This window comes from Pleurodeles waltl, chromosome 7 (genome assembly GCF_031143425.1).
Source record: "Pleurodeles waltl isolate 20211129_DDA chromosome 7, aPleWal1.hap1.20221129, whole genome shotgun sequence".
NCBI lineage: Eukaryota > Metazoa > Chordata > Amphibia > Caudata > Salamandridae > Pleurodeles > Pleurodeles waltl.
In genome coordinates this window covers 1,326,989,895-1,327,010,641 of record NC_090446.1, presented here as the reverse complement: position 1 = coordinate 1,327,010,641, position 20,747 = coordinate 1,326,989,895, and the positions used below count along the sequence as shown (strand labels likewise).

Here is a 20,747-nt window from a genome sequence, read left to right as displayed (position 1 = left end):
TTGAGGGACTGAAAAACCATGGCCTTCATCCCCGTCGCCCATTGATTTCACTCTTACAATACTCCATGAAATCATGTGGCAAATGGAACATCATCTGCTCTCTTTCATTCCTTTTAAGTTTAAAGAAAAAATGTATTGAATATTCATAGTATTATATCAAAATACTATACATCTTAGAAAACATTATAAGTATGAGTATCATAAAATAGGAAGGTGAAATACCAAAACAAAGTATAGAAAGGAGAAAATAAAAAGAGTAGAATAAAAAGAAAAAAAAAAATATTTGAGTGTATCTTAGTAAAAATTTGATAAAAACAACTTCATTGCTTAGAAGGGAAAAAAGTTTAAATTAATATCAACAAATTAAGAGCAACATTAGTTATATATAAGAATTCAAGGGGGTGTGGGGTACCTCCTTAATTTGTGAGTTATGTAAATTGACAAACTGTGTAGAGGAATCTAGAAAAATCACTGGTACCAGAGAATGACTCTTTTGATAGCAAGGGAGAGAAGACTGATATGCCCTCTTTCAGGTCTACGATTATAACTAGGGCTCCCATGAGAGATCATGAATTCATTCCAGGCCATCAGCTGATGAGAGAGACAGCATGGGGAGTTAAAAATTAGGATGATATTTCCTTAAAGGCAGGCATATTTAAACAGATATTTGTATGTAATGCTAATATTTACCTAAGGGTGTAGTGTTTTGCTGTATTGGCTGTTTAATTTGCTAAAATGCAGCAGGCATCAACGTATGAGTGCATGTTTTTCAGTTAAATAAATGTGGAACTATACCATTTTACTACTCCGTTTGTTCTTAAAACACAAAACAAATATGAGTAAATACCAATAAGGTAGGCATAAATTAACATGATAAATACAGACGGAAATGTTTAAAAAAATAACATAAATCTGGGAGCCCTAATTATAACAAACACCTTACCACCAGGATTGAAATTAGATATTGGAGAAATCCTTCCAGGGTTTAGTTATTTGTTGAGAGGCATCTGCAAGTAGTAATTGTAAATATTTACTTTTACTGAATGACAAGGCTAGTCATCGGACAAACTGCCTAGAAATATAATTTTAAAATGAAAGGGTACTTGGGAATGAAAAATTGTGTTTATCAGTTTCCAAAACGTCACCCAAAATTGATAAGTGGAAGGACATTCAAACAAAATACGCTTTAGGTCAGAAGACCTGACATTTCATAATCAACAAGAGGAAGGGTTATTCGATTTAATTTTTTGCAGAAGAGCTGGCGTGACCAGGAGTCTATTGTTAAAAAAAAAAAAAAAAAAAGTTTGAGGATCTCTGTATTTTAAGTCAAATTGTATTCTGTAAAGGAATTGGAAAATACAAATTTAAATATTTTTCCTATTGTAGTTCAACATCTGTCTTATCTTAGTTATCTAGAGGAGTAGTGGTATTAATAAGGCATGCTGAAGGGAATGAAGACAATAATGTTGTTAATTGAGGAATACTGTTATTATATGAGTGATTGGAGTAAAGTTGGTAATATGCTGTGGAAATTGTAGAGATCAGTAAAACATAATTAGTGTTATAAGAGGAAGAAAGAGAAAAACGTGATTGAAGTTGAGTGAATGAAAGGCAGGAAGCTTTATCAATCAGTTAATGTACCCATAGTAAGCCTTTCTCATTCCAGGTCCTCCAAAAATAGTTCTGTTGATCTTCTTAATATGTTTGTTGAACCATATGAGAAAATAAAGAAATTAAGCTTTATCTGGAAGATAAGATTAGAACATAGCACATAGGAATTTACATGCAATTTAAGAATACGGAGGGACATAGATAGAGGTTTCCGATTAAAGGATACAAATTCTTGAAAAGAAAAAGGATGAATGAAAGAGGCCTAAAATTCTACCCATAAAGAAGGGGAGATAGATTCGTCTTCAGATGTGGAAAACAGGCTTTTTTCATAAAAAGTGCAATGTGAAAAGAGAGAGAGGCAGGAAAATTGACTACTCTTAATTGTTTATGTCATTTTAGTTTTGAAAGGCCATTCAAGCTTTTTGTTATTCCACAAGAAGGTTGAGAGAATAGAAGACTTTTGTTTTTAAAAATGTAGACATGAACTATTCATAGGAATGTGGAGATATAAAAAAAGTATCACAGGTACCAACATCATCTTGAGTGTACCTAATCTTCCCACCAGGATAAGGAGTTCCATCTAGTTGTAAGGGTTGTTAAAGTCAAGAGAACCACTTTCATACTAGTCAAAGCAATTTATTTTATTGAATCAGTTAACCAAATACCTAGGCATTTGACTTTATCCTTATTCCAATGACAATGAGAGGAGATGAAATCTGAGTGAAAACACCATTTATTGAGCGGAAGTATTTCACATTTATCTGAATTTAGTTTATACCCCGTGTGAGAAATGGGATCTCTAGTTGGCAGAGGTATGCACCCTGTCCAAGTAGGGACCACAATCCTAATCAGGGTAAGTCGGATGCACACCCTAAATTAACCTGTGCTCACCTTCTGGTAGCTTGGCATAGAGCAGTCAGGCTTAACTTAAGAGGCAATGTGTGAAGTATTTGTGCAACACATAAAATACAGTAACTTAATGAAAATACCACAAAAATACACCACACTTGTTTGGTAAAATAGAGAATATTTTTCTGAGTAACACCAGACCAAAACAACAAAAATCCAATCATTAGAAATCGAGATACTGATTTTAAAACATTAAATGTGAAGTAGTGCTTACAAGTCACTACCAGTCAAAAGGTTACTTGAGATTGTGAGGGACCAGTGCAAATCCAAAGTTTCGGCCTGACTGTGATGGAGGGTAGCCTTGCTACAGAACCCACGTAGGGTTTGCTGAGAAAGTACCTTGTATGGAACAGAGCATTGACGCCGAGGCACAATGTGTCAGTTTTCTCCATGCAGTTGGGTTATTGCGTTGTTGTCGGGCTCCATAGAGATGAATGCAATGCATTTTCGTCAAGCCGCGCTGAGCATTGTCGTCTGGCCGCGCAGGCTGTGGATCTGATATTGTCGACTAGCCTCTGTGTCAGCATTAAAGGGCGATGTGGCAACATTTTACACACACATGAGGCGATGCATCAGTTTTTCGCACGAATCAGCTGCAGAACACACCTATGAGGTCCAGGACTGGAGAGGGGCACCTCAGGCAAGGGAGGCAGAGTCCAGCAGCACCACATGAGTTGAAAGGAGTCTTTGATACTCCTGAGACTGCAGAAGAACAGGGGGCAAACCAGCAAGCCATAGGTGACACTCTGGTTCAGTAGGATGGGTCCAGTTCTTGTCCTCACCAGGGTAGAGATCATCAGGCAACAGCGGAGTTCAGCAATGCTGAGAAGCTGTTCCTTGGACCAGTCAGTCCAGGCAAAGATGCAAATCCTTACAGCACAGCAGTCTTTACTTGCAGAGTTCTTCCCAAGTCCAGTAGTGATCTGATTTCAGGGGATCAGAGCCCCAATATTTATACCGAAAAGTGCTTTTGATATGGGGGATTACTTCAAAGGATCTCTCTGAAGTGCGCAGCTCCCCCTTTCATCCCAGCCCTGGCTCTCGATTATCAGCAGGGGTAATCAGCCCTTTGTGTGGAGACAGGCACTTCCCTATTGAAGTGTAAGTGTAAGCTCCCCTCCACCCTTAAAGCCCAGGAAGAGACATCAGTATGCAGATAAATGCAGATACAGTTGAGTGTTGTGGGTGTCTAGAGGAATGCACAAATGTAGCTGTCGCCCAGACCAGAGGTGTATTTGAGACAGGCTGTCAGGCACGCAGAACAGTGAGAGCAGAGAAATTACCACTTTCTAAAAGTGGCATTTCTAAAATAGTAATAATAAATTTGACTTTACCAGTAAAGAGGATTTATCATTAACATTCCAATGATATAAAACATGATGTAGCTACTCCTTTCTGATCCGGAATTACAGCTTTAATATATATTAAGGAATTCCCATTGGTAACCTATGAGAGAAGCAGGCCTCACACTAATGAAAAACACCTTTGTGAGTTTTTCATTACCGGGACATGTAAAACTTAAAAGTACATGTCCTGCCTTTTGCTTGCACAGCACCTTGCCCTATGGACTACTCAGGGCCTACAAAGGGGTGACTTATATCTAATGAAGGGGGGGGGGTTACAGCTTTGCAAGAGGTTTTAAATGCCAGGTTGAAGTGGCAGTGAAACTACACACAGGCTGTGCAGTGGCAGGTCTGAGGCTTGTTTACCCGACTATTTAAGTGGGTGGCACAATCAGTGCTGCAGGCCCACTAGTAGCATTTAATGTATAGGCCCTGGGTATATGGTATACCACATTAGAAAGGACTTACATGTAATTTAAATATGGCAATTGTGGATACCTATGTTACCATGTTTAGGGGAAAAGCACATGCACTTTAGCACTGGTTAACAGTGGTAAAATACCCAAAATCCTAAGGCCCACAAAAAGATACAGCAACAAAAAAGGAGGTGAAAAGTGAAAACTCTGGGATAAGACCACTCTGAGGATGCCAAATTTAACACTCCGAAAGAAAAAGGCTAAATTAGTGAGTTCTACCAGAATAGATGGCGAAGAGGTTTATGGATGAGACACGAATAAAAGAATATCATCTGCGTGTACAGAGTATTTTACCTGTTTGTCACCATATTAGAAGCCACAAATGTCTTTATTTCCTTTGGAGATGAGACAGATTAAGGCATCTTTAAAGGAATCCCTAGCTTAACCAGAGGTCGTAAAATATGTGAGAAGTTGACGTAGTCTCAGAATTTAAATGTTTGAGAAATGGAGATGTCATTCAATAGGAAATCCATCAGGACCTGAAGCATTTTGCTTTTTAATGGATTGTACGGTAGTAAGGGTATATTGAATGGTAATAAAGAAAAATCCACATCTATATTAAGAGCCATCATGTTGGTGGATAAATAGGGAAGAATAGTCTCTTGATAAGGGTTTAAATCAGGAATATAAAGAGTATGATAATAATAAGTACATTCTACTAAAATATCTTTATCTCTACGCACTATATTTTTATCTCATAAAATAGAGTCAACCTTGAGGTCATCTTTCTTAACTTTTAGAAATGTTTCCCAGCTTTGTTTTGACCTCTGTAATACTCTGTGCTGGGTGTAAGAAGGTAAGAGACAGCTTCCTTTGTTGAGACCCTATTATAATCATATATAGGGGCTCATTAAGAGATTGGCGGTCCTAGGACTGCCAATGCCACAGTGGCGGTTGGTCAACCTCACTCCAGGCGGTCCGACCACCACATTACGTCCCTGGCAGTCGGACCGCCATCCCTGCCAGGAACATGGTTCCCGTCAGGCTGACGGCGGTCGGAGTTGTGGTCAGCCACGGGGGCGTTGAGTTCAGTTTCCGTCAATCTTTTCATTGTGGGGACTCCGCCATGAAAAGGCTGGTGGGAACACAGTGCAGGGGGCCACAGCGGGGCCCCTACATTGCCCACGACGATGTTGTGGGCAGTGCAGGGTCCTCTGTGCCCCAAACTCTTGCAGACAGTGCGCATTCCGAGGGTGCTGGTGTGCGCCAAGACCAATATCATAGCACTGTTCCCGCTGAGCTGACCAAAGGGAACGTCATAATATGATGTTCCCACTGGTCAGCCCAGTGGGAACTTCGTAATACGACAGTGGATGAGGCAGCCAGGTTGATGGCCACCTCATCCCTGCAAGTTTGGCAGTCGGCTCATCCAAACTCGTAATGAGCCCCTGTGCTTTAATCAACTCATCCAAATATTTTAGATTTAGAAGTGTAGTATATGTGTTTCAGTTGTTTAAAATGATTCATGATCTGTAGCGATTTTGTGGAATAAAGTCACCTTTCATTAAAAGCAAAAGAAAAATTTAATCTCTAGAGGCAGCCTTGAACGTGCCTTGTACAAACTGGGGGGAATCATCTGGTGTTTCTTTAACTTGAAAAAAATAATAATTATAAAATCTCAAAACTATGTGTGAAAATGGGATCAAGCAAAACAGAACTATTAAATCTCCATCGTTTGTTACTATGACTTACAGGGAGAAAGCCTGTATCTAATGTGACAGTGGCAAGATCAGATATTAATATAGCAAATTTCTGCATGTAAAATATGTTGGGAGAGAGAGGTTTGGAAACAAACAAATAATCCTGGATTTGGGGATTTGTGCAGGAGAGAAACATGTATACTCTTGTAGAATAGGATTAAATATCTCTAAGTGTCAACTAAAGATCTATGGATTGTAGTGAATGTGACTTGTGAATGCATAGGTAAAGGAATATATGTAGATTTGGATTTGCGATCGATAAAGGGGTCCATAATCATATTACAATCTCCACAAAAAATGACATATTCATCAGTAATTGACACTAATTTAGACAAAATATTGGTTCGGAATGACCTGTCTGAATGTGAGGGCGCATAAACATTAAAAATACCAAAAGTTATGTTATTTATAGTAAGAGATACTGATTCCTAGCTTCCCTCATAATCAGAGTCTTGGGAAATAACTTGAATATAAAAGGTTTTGTTGCAGAGAATGACCACACCATTGTTTTCCCTTGTTCTTGGGGAAGCATAGTTACAACTATCCCAATTCCTTTTAAGCTTGTTGACCTCTTTCTTTAAGATATATGTTTCTTGTGACAAAACAATATCAGCTTTCAATGTGGATAGATGAGACAATACCCTTGGCTATTTTATAGGAGACCCCAAACCTTTAATATTCCATGAAATAACTCTGAATCCTATAAGAAGTAAAACAATATTGAACATGTTGTCTATTAGAGTAACAGGTAAGACCAAAATGTTAGTATAGGTTATAAAGAGTAACGAAAAAGGGCAACAGAAGAATATAAAGGGGAAAACTGGTTGATTTGAATAAGAAAGAAAGTAGGAAAGATGAAAATAAAGAGAAACGAGGTAAAGGAAGAAAAAATTAAGAAAACAGAAAACATAAATGACAAAAAAAACAAAAAAGACATACCTCGATGACAAACAGATAGTTGAAGGTAATGCAGCTACATGAAGCAGATGATGCAAAGGAAACCAAACATCAAAAATGGAGACCGTACCACATAAAACGGTATTGTTGTACACTCCAAGACATAGAAACAATGCCTTAAGGGAAGTAAAAATGAATTAGCCTCACAGGGTCGTACAATAGGGAAAAAGTAGAAGATAAGGTACAAACTGTGGCTATAATGTGACCAACTGACCAATGCGAAAGTATAGAACAAGGTTTACATAAATCCACAAATTCAAGTGACAGAATCATCTTGAAGTATCTACTGGTTCTCCTTTACAGTTGTCTAAAAATTTTTGCTAAAGCGCAGGATCCTCATAGGTCATAGTTTTGTTCTTATGAGTCACCTTTTATCCTTCCCTGAGTAAACAAGGAAGGATGAAAGAAAGCAAATTTGGCATTCAAAGAGCAATGAGCTGGTCACATATCAAAGAATCGCTTTGGTCGGTCAGCTGTAGATTTGACAAAGTCTTGAGCAAAAAAATAGGTTTTTACCAGACCATGAATTATGATCTTTGGTTTAGCTGCGTTAATACTTTCAAGGAGGTCAGCGTACTCTGAACAGAAAATGATGGTTCCTCTAGGTTTTTTGAGAAGACGATGGATGACCAGAAGAGAGGTTGAGTCTCTGCGTCCATTGTATATTTAAAAGAGGGGAGGCTGGCGTATCCAGAGCTTTAGGTATGAATAATTGAAAGAAAGAGATGAGATCCGAGCCTTCTAGCCCTCTGTCGGACCATAAATGGGAAGGTTGTTTCTTCTGTTATGTTTTTCCAAGTTTTCAGTATGTTTTTTCAAGTGCTATACTTGAGATTGAATGTTTGAGTCTTTGTAGTATCCTGGAGATCATTGAACCTTTGTTCCACTTGAGTAACTCTATCTTCGGTAAGTGACCATAAATCATCAAGAATCAGAAGTTTTTCCTCAAGTATAAGTTCCATTGAAATAGTAGCAGGAGCCTTTGTGGGAGACTGAGGATCTTTTTTTAGCTCTTTTACTAGTTGGGATGTGTCAAATTAAGTTTTGCAGTTATTTTAAAAGTACCAGATGGTATCAAACCAACTGTGGAAGTAGGAGAGTCCTGACAAGTGCCCTTAGGACCCTCTATGGTATTGTTCAATGTGGAGGAAGAGTTTGAAGTGTCAATTTTGAAACTATTAGAGGAAACAGGTCTGGTTGGTTGTGAAGTTTAAAGCTTCTAGCTTTCCCCATAAGGTGAACTGTAGGTAAGTGATGTGCGCGCAGTAGTTGTCTGAAGGCAGCAGTGTGTAAATGACAGAGAGCAGTCACTATGATAGACAAATAGAATAGTTTAGCGGAGGAATGCCAGAATTAGTGGAGAACCATCGCCTTATATTTTCCTATAGGACGTCTGAAAAACATGAGGTGCTGCAGGGGCGAGCATGTGGAATACCATTGCAGTTTCATAAACAAAATGCTGGTAGCGACATTTCTGTCAGAAAGCCCGCCATCCATGAAGAGAAAAAAACTACACCGTGTGTAGCAGCGGACTAAAAAATTTACCTGGTTCTAGAGAAGAGGTTCTCCCCACATGTGCAGCTGAGTAGGCGTTCCGGTTAGTGTCCTGGTAGACAACTGCTGGGCCCCTTCCCAGCCACACTGCAGCTCCTCAGGTGACGGCCATCTCAGTCCGGCGTCAAGCCACACCCCGCGAGGAGAACCTATTCTACATGCATGTGATCCAATTATGCTACATACTGTCCCAGACTCCATTTACCCTTAAATTTAGTTAGTTTGCAGTTATTATGCAGCACAATAACGTTGTGAAAAAGTATGGTTCACTTTGTTTACCTTCCGGATGGCTTTGAGCTGTACTACTACATGAATTTTCGATGACCTCAGCATTGGATTACTTCAATGCTAAATTAATAATTTCACTATCAGGACCCCATTAAACCTATGAACAGTTTTTCACCCTCAAACATTCTCTAGCACTTCCCCAGGGCATCACCTCCTTCGGATATATAATAGTTTAGCCATGCTCACAGCATGCTTACATGCCTGGTACGATCCCCACCTCCCCCCATCAAAGCTGGTACCTCACTCCTTCAGTTTTGCAAGAAACTCAAGAACTGTGCCTTTGACAAGGTCCTAGCCAGGACCCGCAGGCCTACACCCCTGGGTGACGTGCAACGTACAAATACTTTTAACATAACGTAACAACCTCAATTCGTTATTTTTTGGGAAATCCATCACTTCTTTTGAACCCCAACCTGAGCAGTATATTTGCGCACCAAGGTATGCCCGATTATTCTTTATTATTTAACACAAACAGATAAAAATTAGTACCGCACTGATTACATATTCCGATGTATGCAGTTTGGAAATGACGCACACATACTCACTGGCTGGATTCAGGACAGAGTGACATTGTTTCCTGTTTTTGAGTTGTCATTGCTAAAGGTTAAGCAGTAGATATCTCCTAAATTCATTAAGCAGAACCCCTGAAAGTCTTGGCCTTGCTGGGGCATAGTTTAACAACTTGTTGCATAATTGGCCGAAGACCTTAGGCCCGCCCAAAAGACTCATTACCTCACTACAGTTGTGAACAATCGTTATATGAACACTGATTATGAGCTATCGTTGTCCAAATAGGTGTCCTTGCTACTGCTTTTTCTCAACTCCCATATCTTGGATATCCCCTCTGCTTCAGTTTGCCCTCCCTGTAACGTTGGCAAAAAACGTAGTCATGCCAATAAATCATTTTTTCATATTTGAAGAATCAGTAGTGCCCTACAAGTTTATTATTGAATTCGAACTTTAAGCCATATTTCAGCAGCTTAGACAGCGCTGTACTCTTTGTTTTCCATGTTAAGGTGTCCGATGAGCTCGGGCTCTTTCTTTCAGGAGAGCCTTGGAAATCCACTCGATTGTTAAGAGTTTAGTCATTTTACCTATCTTAGGTCATAGCATCACATTTCTGGTCCTTGGGTAGGACATCGAGTTGGTCAACAGTAGCACTTGTCCAGAAAACAATCTGTAAGTCAAAGTCTCTGATTTCTAATGCGTGAAAGCCATTCAGTATTCGGCGAGTTCAGCACATTCTTGATGCCATAATTGGAAGTTTGGGTGTGGATCTTCATTATTAAATGTTATGCAGGTATTTGGAATGTTGGGAACTCTCCTTCACAAAATTACTTTTATTTAATTATTTTCAGTAAGTAACCCCTTCATGTTGTTGTGTATACATGTTTAATTACGTTTTAGATTAGTTTTCCTGTGATCTACATTCACATTCTTGGATCTTGCTTTCCTCTTCTTTCCACTATATGCCAGTAGGTTTCATGATGTTATTTACAAGCCACCTATTCCTGTATATTCCTCTATTAAATGAGTTTCCTGTGTTATATTGCTAAAATCTCTCCGGAAGTTTGGTCGAGTATTTTATTGTTTTTTTAGGTTTGGGAGAATGGAAAGGGGCTGAGGAAATATACGATTAGTAAGGGCGCAGATCTTTAGACGTATTTCTACCTAGCAGGTTAAACATTTGCTGACTTTTTTGTGCATTTTCATCGAGTCAAATAGGGGAGATTGATGCATGTCCTCTCTCACATTCCCCACTCACCTGCAGTCTATTCTGGCTTCTGTGACAGACTACAAGAGCTAGAGCTGTTCCTGCACCAGGGCTGAAGGTGATTTGCCTGATCCTTCCAATTGAGAAAGATTACCACAATATGTGTGGGTTCCTGGGCTGCCCTCTCTTTACTCGTCTATGTCCATCCCACTGATAGATTGTAAAAGTGGGACATAAACTCCAGGAGGTGCTCAGGTAACCGACAATGAAGCCCTTCTCGTGCCTCGGATAGCCATGCTTTACGGCATGGTTGTCATTTAGTGGTGAGTAGTGGTAAGTACTATTCAGTTAGCATTTGCATGATTCATCTTAGTCACTTTGAAGTGCCACTTGCTGTGATGTAACCAAGGTCATAGGTCATGAGAGATCACAATTTATGTCATACGAGTTAAAGTCATTTAATGTCACCCCAGGTCAGAGTGCCTTAATGTTAACTATCATGCCGCAATTATTTATTTGTTTAAAAATATCTGAAGTTTTTTTATATTTAATTGATGCTACTGGATACATTTTTAAATAATATTCCGCGTACTGCATTATATTGAACATGCTCTGACTCTGTTTCCAGGAACTCCACTCGTCGAATGAGGCTGACAAACACTCCTTCTTGTCCTTTGTGGAGCATCTTGATGCCGCCCTTCTCCCTCCCTATCACTCTATCATGGAGCGCCTACAGGTAATTGCTTTCATTGTGAGGGCCACCTTTTTACCTAAGTTGGTGTTCCAAACCACCTAGGCTCACTACCTTGTCCTCTTTTCTCTAAGGGTCACAGCTCGCTTGCATTTGTCTCAGCGAGGCCACGTTAACTAGCAATTTGGTCTCAGAGGATTTAGAATCACTTTACTTGCAAATGTAATTTTGTGTTACATTTTGACCATTTGGTTTGTATGCAGAGGATAATAATGTTATTAGTAATAAATAGTTGTAAGGCCTCCCCAAGCAATAACAGTTGTCTTAATTGATAGCCCATTTGCTTCGTTTTATTTTCCAATTTGTTTTATTATCCACACTAACTGCTCTGACCCTGGTAGGCACCTTCCCACCCTTGTTGCCTGCACATAATCTGACGGGCAGGCTTACTTTCCTTAATGATAGCATGCGACGTTCTAATGGTCAAAGATTGTACCCAGTTTCCCTCATGTAGTTAGCCACTTCCTAATTCAGCTCGCCATCTTGCAAGAAGGTGCCTTCTCAAGGACTGCTGGCTGTAGTTTTTTATGCTTGCCTGGAATTAGGCCCACCCTTGACCTCCTCCCTCTGCTCTCAACCACACTCCTTGTCAGTCAGCTGATCTCCCCCCCTCTTCTTCTGAAAACAGTAGAAGTACCTGTTTCATACTACATAAGTATAGCACCACTAAAACAACAAGCATTTGCAATACAGTGGGTCTCGCCTTTGCTCGAGTAGAGCTAGTAGCATTGTAAACTCCTAACCGGACTTTTCTTGCCACATAAACTGAAAATGGAAAGTAAAACAGTTTTACATAAGCAAGCTGATGGCCACCATGAGTGTGTAGGAGACACACAAAAGGAAACAGAAGTTAGCTCCCAGTCAAACGTATCAACAAAAGTGCAATTATTCATGTAACAGGGTCAATGGCTTGACTACTGCCCAGCGAGATCGCGCTACGTAGGAAATAAAAAGAAAAAGTAGTCCAGGTGCCATGCGGAAAACAAGGAGCATCGTCTGTTTTTAGTAGTTTACCAGTGCTCTCGATGGAGGGCTAAACACTGGAAAAGGCATGATGTATGCATGCCTTTCACTAACGAAATCAGGGGAATTTTAAAAGGCAAGCCCACTAACCAACCAAACTGAAGGATGTGGTTAAAAGCCCACAGAGAGATTATAACAGGGGCCAGAGCGCCTGCGCGCTCAACCCTAAAAAAGACAAACATACACACACTAACTCAATCTCTATCTTTTTCCCTTTTCCCCCCTTCTCTTCCTGTCCTAACACCCCTCACGATTGGGTCACCTGGTGGGTTGGGGAGTGAGTGAATGGGTGGAGATCAAAAGGTATTTTTCCTGCTCTAAGTGCATAAACAATATATGGAGCAAAATGACGTGGAGAGAAAAGGGAGTTGGTTAGTAACAAAGGAAAAGGCAAAACTATCGGAAAGGGCCTGTTTGATTTTTGCTGCACTCTTATGGGAAGCATTTGCAGTGTTCTGTGCTGTTCCCCAGGCCACAACTAAAGTATTTTTTCCAGTTCAGAAGGCTACATATTGGGTATATTGTCCACTTCGAGAGCAATTTGACGTTTGCTGAGGTTACATCTAGAGTATTCTGTCTTGTTAGTGGGTTTTCAGAAGATGAAAATTATATAGACACTCGCACCTGAATGGAAATGGTCATCAGGACTCTGAAGAATACAGATTGCAGGAAAAGAGGGATATGATTGGGACTCTGCAGTGCTTAATTTGTGCTTGTTGATTCCGGTGCTGAGCACCGGCACTTATTTTGAGGGCCGGGGCTTAGTCTTCTGCCTCAAGCATTTGCTGCGACAAAAGACACACATGGGAGGAAGAGAAAAACGAAAACGTGTCGCAATGGGAGAAAGTAGAACGCTACAAGAGTGAGCTGAAGCGCTGGGAGTGGCTTTAAATGTATTAAAGAGGCCCGAGATTGCTTCAGGATTACGCTGCCTCAGTATTCCGTGTTCACACATTTAACTGCAGCAGCCTCGTGTTTCAGAGGAGAGCTCTGAGCACCGGCACTTTTCTATTTACAAATTAAGCACTGGGACTCTGGAAGTTGAAAAGAAAATAAACATAATCTTTCAACAGACAATTCAGAACCAGCAGATTTAGTAGACTGGAAGTAGGTAACCTCCTTGTAATAGCTGTTCAGCAGGGTCCAGCAGTGTATTAGTAAAAGACAAGCCTACTGGCTTTCTCAGAGGTTCATCATATTCATAATTTGCGGAACATGTCATTGAACCATTTCAATATTATGAAACATTCCATATGTTACAAGAAACATACTGAATTTACCTTTCATTTGTCTACCAAGAACAAGCAAGAAGAGTGGCTGCTGTAAAAGTTTAATGTGGCTGTCTTATCCAAGTTTCTGTGTCGACCAGACCAGTCTTCTTTGTTTAATTCACCACTATTGATGCATTTTCTGAAAGTTTACCATACTTGATTATACTATATTTGACTCCTTCCAATCTGGTGGATATGCCCCCCCCGCCTCCTCTGTGATTTAGTGCCATAATTAGTAAGATCCAAGGGTATGCAAAATATAATTTGCTGCATTGTCGTTGGCTCTCAGTTCTGCTCTGCACACCTGATAGGGTCTGGAAAGAGAACCATGAACAGACAAGGTTTGGCACCTTTTATACTCCTGTGTCATCACATACAAGACGAGCGCTACCTGGTGGCACTGGAGAGTTATTGCTGCCAAAAAAGTTCCCAAATCTAATATGGCAACTGGAGGGTATTATAAGATAGGCAATCTGTGGGAAACTGTAGTATCCACCAGAAATATTGGACTGAAGATAAGTAACTGTTTCTTTTGGTTCATCAGAGAAAAAACAGGGGCAAGGTACTTGAGATAGTCTTTCGGCTCTAACTAAACGCTCAACTCACTTCCAATTCTGCAAGCAGGGTAAGCAGCCACATACATAGCACTCGTAGATACCTGACTAAACACAGAATATAGAGCCCATCCTGCATGATGGTTTTGAATGCCATCCTGGTGCCATATAAAGAAGGTGCAGGCTCTGCCATAAATGACCTATCCAGCAAGTATTGCATTCTTAGGCTCACTGATCTACTCTTTTTCCCCCTGCCTGCTCAGCCTTCCACTCACCTCTGTTTCTGCTTCTGCATTATCCTCTGCTCTTCTCACCATGGATGTTCCAGTTCTAACCCACATTCTAAGCCATTTTATCTGTCTTCTGTCTACGACCAACCTCTCCCACCTCATCTCCTACTTTTCGTAACACTATAAAGGCCCTTCTCGACATCCTGGAGGAAGACAATAAACCTTCCAACTCTATCACAAATACCATTGCATGCTTTCGTCTTACTCCTGAACCTCAACAGCCCATTACTACTGAATACCTCAACCTCTTCACACCTCAGTCTCTCCTTTGCTTAAACATCTACAACCGGATCTTTGACTCTGATCCAGACTTACTATCGTCATCAAACCTTTGATAGTTAATAACACAGCCTAGGTCCTCCATGGCACCTTCCCATTTGGATATCAAATGCTTACACTAAATCACCTCAAGCGAAACAAAAATACCAGTGAAAGTTTTGCATTATTTGCAAGTACGACTTACAGACCACAAGCTTTAAAGTCTGTGACTCCAGAAATGTGAATTTCTTATGTTTTTTTTTTTACAGTACCTCACTTATCTTCTCTTACAGTCCTCACCTACTTTCTCCTGTTCATTCCTATTGATATTCATACCTCTGCCAATCAACCGAAGGTTCACAAACATCTTCCTAGATGTCAGACATCATAGTAAACCACAACAATCCCTCCCTCCCGTTAGATCTGAATATCTGGTGCAAGCATCCACACTTCACCCTACCAAGGTTCCTCACAACAACTCTAGATGCCCTCTACCTATCCTATCTTGTCTGTGGACACAATATTAGTCCCACTAAGACATATCACCATAACAAGTCTGGAATCAGGGACAAGTTCCTAGCAGTTACCTCCCATTTCATCACCACCACTCCCCACAGCCAAATAGACATTAAGTAGCTCTACAACTGGCATTACAAAGGGTTATGTGAACTGAAGACCTCCACACCCCACCCACTGACAGATGACGACATGGTTTACCAGAAGGTAAAGAAGCTCCAGACAGAATTGTGGGGTTTAAGGTGCCAGCAGAGGAAATCAAACTACCAAAATTACATAACACACCTTGAGTGTTAAAACAAGATATACAAATCATGTGTTAGGAATTTAAAACAGTTCTACTCATCTCTTTAAAATGCCCTTTCAATAAATTACATAGGGGGTCATGTTGACCTTGGCGGTCTTTTCACAAGACCGCCGAGGGACCGCCGTGCTGAAGACCGCCAGTGGTGGCGGTTTTCCGCTCGGCGTATTATGACTGCTGGCAGCCTTCCGTCCTTTTCCGGATGGAGAGCCGCCAGCAGCCATACTGGCGGGCGGCGGGGAAGTGGAGGTTGCTCCACCTCCACCGCCACGTCAACAGAACACCGCCCACCGAATCACGTTCTGCGAGCAGCCCCCATGGATCCCGTCCCCTCCCGGAAGATCAACGGACAAGGTAAGTTGATCGTCCGTTAGGGGAGGGGGGTAGAGGGGTGTTGTGTGATGTGTGCGTGCATGGGGGTGTGCATGTGAGTATGTAGAGGGGGTGTGTGAATGCGTGCATGCATGCGGGGGTGTAGTGTGAATGGAAATGTGTGCGTGTCTGTCTGCATGTATGTCTATGGATGTGTGCGTGTATGTCTGAATGTGGGTGTGTGCGTATGACTGTGTGTGTGGCTGTTGGCATGTATGTTGGTGTGTGTGCGGGTATGTGTGTTGGGGGTGCCTGCGTGCGTGTCGGGTGTGAATGTGTAATGTAATGTTGGGGGTAGGGGTGGGGAGGGGGGTCCTGCCACCTTTGGGGCTGGCAGGGGTGGTGGGGGGTGTAGGGGAAGGACTCTGGGTGGGGAGTGGATGAGACCCCTATCAGTGCCAGGGAAGGAATTCCCTGGCACTGATAGTTCTAACCCCATGAAATCCATGGCGGTCAGCCAGGTCATGATACCGCCGGCGGTATTGTGACAACCTCCGGGCTGGAGACCCAGGTCTCCAACCCAGCGGTCGTCGCCGCCCTGGTGGTCGGATTGGAGAAGTGGCGGATGACCATGGCGGTAACCACCATGGTCATAATTTCAAAATTTTTACCGCCAGCCTGTTGGCGGTAAGACCGCCGCTTCTCCGCCAAGGTTGTAATGAGGGCCATAGTATTCTCTCAGAATCATGCAGCCCAGAGTCTACTGCCACCAAAATCATGTTCTTCCAAGTCTTCTGTAATGCCATCACAAATCAAGAGAATCAAAATGCCCACTACCCAGTCTAATGAGTTTAGCACTAACAAGAGAAAGGGATTACGCAGTTAACAGTCTTTGGCCTCCTTCAAACTATTCTTGAGTTCAAGGAACCGATCGAGGCAAGCAAGCCATCTACCCAGCACATCTTAATATCCATAGATGTGTCCTCCACAGCAGAAACCACCTTCATCAACTCACTATTTTCTGCCTGTCCCTCTCTATACTCTCAGACTCTTACATCAGGCCAATCATCAAAAAAAGACCCTCGGACCAGTAGTTAAAGCCAGCTGCTGATCGATCACCAGCACTGATTTCCATTTGGTCTGATGTGAAAACAAACAGTGAACAGAAATGTGTGACTTCACTATCACTACTCAAACTGTCCACTAGTTTTGACACAGTACACCACTACACCATACTACTGCAACTAAAGAAACTTGAACAGTGTTGAAGCATCAACTCCGTTCAACATTGATTCAGGAATACTTTAGGTCTTGGGCATCGCACAAATCCTGACTATGTTACTCAGCCTAACTTGCACCAGTTATGCTCAGGACCCATTTCATCCTAAAACTTAAAAAACATAAAATAAAAGGCTGTAGACTGCCCAGGACTGAACCACTGTCTCCAAGCCATCAAAGTCTTCCAAATTGAGACCCTACTCTGTACATAATGGAAAAAAACTATAAAAATCAAAAACTACAAAATTATAGTTATTTGGCATTAGGAACTCAAACCTCCAGCTGTACCGTAAACTAAAGTAATATGTAATGTAAAAGAGACTTTTAAAGCGCAAACAAATACCCAGAGGTGTCAAGGACCTAGCTCTGAGTGAGACAAACATTAAAACAACCTTGACTGGAGAATAACCAGGTTTTTAATTCCTTCTCGAATGCTAGCAGGTTAGGTTTAGTTCTAATATGAAGCGGGGGTAAGAAGTCTGGGAATTATTATGCACTCCTGCTTTACCGTTGAATCTAAGTGAACGAAGTCACAAAAAACACGTTCTACACCTTGCAGACTTTTTCATCTGTCTCTGCTCATGTAGTTTCTCCGTAGAAGCTGAAGGCCACTGTCTCCCTAGTCTTGTCTTTACTTTGCTATGCAAATGGTGCCTACCTGAGAGGCCCACTATTCCTAATCTGAAAGTCTGCAATGTATCCAAAGTGTAGCAGCAAGGCACTGTTTTCATTTCCACCCATTGGAATGCTCAACACTATCGCTGCCAGTGCTTCACTGGTTCTCTAGGGCACGATGCTCCACCTTAAAAACACATGGCCATCCACAGCTAAGGCTAATCCACTATAAGGACCAACTTTTCATTCAAATGAAACTCCAGAGATAGACAACAGAACACGTTTTTAGATGAACAGTTTGGCTGATCATTCTCCCCTACAAGTAGATTGTTTAAATCTCATTGTCTGTATTGGCTGCAAAATCACGGCGTCCTCTCCTTGCAAATGCAAGAAATATTCAAAATAATTTGAATTTCAGGAAGGATGTAAAGTACTTGTTCCTCCCTCACAGATGATGATGTGTCACACCGACTAATGAACAGATTCATCTGCCTAAATGAGGGAAGAATGGCGAATAGATGAATGAGGACCATACCCCCTCAAGAACCAGAATTTACTACTCCGCAACAATGCTAGGCTAAACATCTTTCTCACTCCACTTCATATGTCTCCAGAGAAAAGCATAAATACATGATTGCCGTGACACGTGAATGTAGGAGGCTGGCCTGGATTATAGTGGGTACCTTATGGTACTTGCACCTTGTGCCAGGTCCAGTTATCCCTTATTAGTAGATTAGTAGTGTTCTAGCAGTTTAGGCTGATAGAGGAAGCTATAGCAGAGCAGCTTAGGCTGAACTAGGAGACATGCAAAACCCCTACTATACCACTTATATCATATAGCACTATGTCATAAGAATCACAATACTCAGAGTTACTAAAAATAAAGGTACTTTATTTTAGTGACAATGTGTCAGAAATATCTCAGAGGATATACTCCCTTAGGAGGTAAGGAAAATACGCAAAATATATACACAAACCAAAATCAGGTAAGTAAACAGTTAGAAAAGTAGTGCAAACACTGCAGAATATAATAGAATGCAATAGGCCTAGGGGCAACACAAACCATATACTAAGAAAGTGGAATGCAAACCACTTAAGGACCCCAGGCCTAGTGTAGTGTGTAGAGGATCGCTGGGAGTGTAAGAAAACACTAAGGGTGTCCAAGATACCCCACCCCAAGACCCTGAAAAGTAGGAGTAAAGTTAACCTACTTCCCCAGAAACACACTAAAGTCGTGGTAGGAGATTCTGCAAAGACCACAACTGACTGCGAAGCACTGAAGACGGATTCCTGGACCTGAGGACCTGTAAAGGAAGGGGACCAAGTCCAAGAGTCACAAAAGTGTCCAGGGTGGGCAGGAGCCCACTAAACCCCGGATGAAGGTGCAAAATGGCTGCCTCCGGGTGGAAGAAGCTACAGATTCTGCAACAACGGAAGATGCCAGGAAATTCTCCTTTGCACAGAAGATGTCCCACGGCGTGCTGAGGGATGCAGAGTTGTTTCTATGCAGAAAGACCACAAACAAACCTTGCTAGCTGCAAAGGTCGCGGTTGAAGAAGAAGGGTGCTGCCCGGGCCCAGGAAGGACCAGGATGTCGCCACTTGGACGAGGAGACAGAGGGGGTGCTCAGCAACAGAGAGAGCCCACGCAGAAGCAGGCAGCACCCGCAGAAGTACTTGTACACGGGTTCAAGAAAACTGAGCACAGCGGTTGTCTCAACACTACAAAAGAGGGTCCCACAAAGCCGGTGGTCAACTCAGCGAGATGAGCAATGCAGGACAGAGTGCTGGGGACCTGGGCTGTGCTGTGCCTGAAGGATTCCTTGCAAAAGTGCACAGAAGCCCTAGCAGCTGCAGTTCACGCAGTACACAGGATTACTGTCTGGCGTGGGAAGGCAAGGACTTACCTCCACCAAATTTGGACAGATGGACGACTGGACTGTCGGGGTCACTTGGATCCAGCTCCTGTGTTCCAGGGAACACGCTCGTCACAATGAGAGGGGACCCAGAGGACCGGTGAAGCAGAAGTTTGGTGCCTGCATTAGCAGGGGGAAGATTCCGTCGACCCACAGGAGATTTCTTCTTGGCTTCCAATGCAGGGTGAAGGCAGACAGCCCCCAGAGCATGCACCACCAGGAAACAGTCGAGAAAGCCGGCAGGATTAGGCGCTACAATGTCGCTGGTAGTCTTCTTGCTACTTTGTTGCAGTTTTGCAGGCGTCCTGGAGCAGTCAGCGGTTGATCCTTGGCAGAAGTCAAAGAGAGAGATGCAGAGGAACTCTGGTGAGCTCTTGCATTCGTTATCTGAAGAGAAGCCCACAGGAGAGGCCCTAAATAGCCCTCAGAGGACGATTGGCCACCTAGTCAGGTAAGCACCTATCAGGAGGGGTCTCTGACGTCACCTGCTGGTACTGGCCACTCAGAGGCCTCCATTGTGCCCTCACACCTCTGGATTCAAGATGGCAGAGGTCTGGGACACACTGGAGGAGCTCTGAGCACCACCCCTGGGGTGATGATGGACAGGGGAGTGGTCACTCCCCTATCCTTTGTCCAGTTTCTTACCAGAGCAGGGGCTGGGGGATCCCTGAACCAGTGTAGACTGGTTTATGCAAGGAGGGCACCATCTGTGCCCTTCAAAGCATTTCCAAAGGCCAGGAGAGGCTATTTCTCTCAGGCCCTTAACACCTATTTACAAAGGGAGAGGGTGTAACAACCTCTCTCAGAGGAAATCCTTTGTTCTGCCTTCGTGGGACTGGGCTGCCCAGACCCCAGGAGGGTGGAAGCCTGTCTGTGGGTTGGCAGCAGTGGTAGCTGCAGTGAAAACCCCAGAGAGCTGGCTTTGCAGTACCAGGGGTCCATACTGGAGCCCCGGGAATGCATGGGATTGGCACCCCAAAACCAGATTTGGCATAGGGGGACAATTCCATGATCTTAGACATGTTACATGGCCATATTCGGAGTTACCATTGTGAAGCTACATATAGGTTTTGACCTATATGTAGTGCACGCGTGTAATGGTGTCCCC

General features: G+C 42.4%; 1 protein-coding gene across 1 annotated transcript in view; it reads left to right on the top strand.

Moving 5' to 3' along the window:
* Window positions 1-20,747, top strand: part of TMEM143 (transmembrane protein 143) — a 242,447-nt gene that overhangs the window by 56,402 nt on the left and 165,298 nt on the right. Inside the window, exon 3 of the mRNA XM_069200678.1 lies at window positions 11,181-11,288. Within this exon, the coding sequence (XP_069056779.1) occupies window positions 11,181-11,288 (108 nt within the window). The remainder of the gene's footprint in view (window positions 1-11,180; window positions 11,289-20,747) is intronic.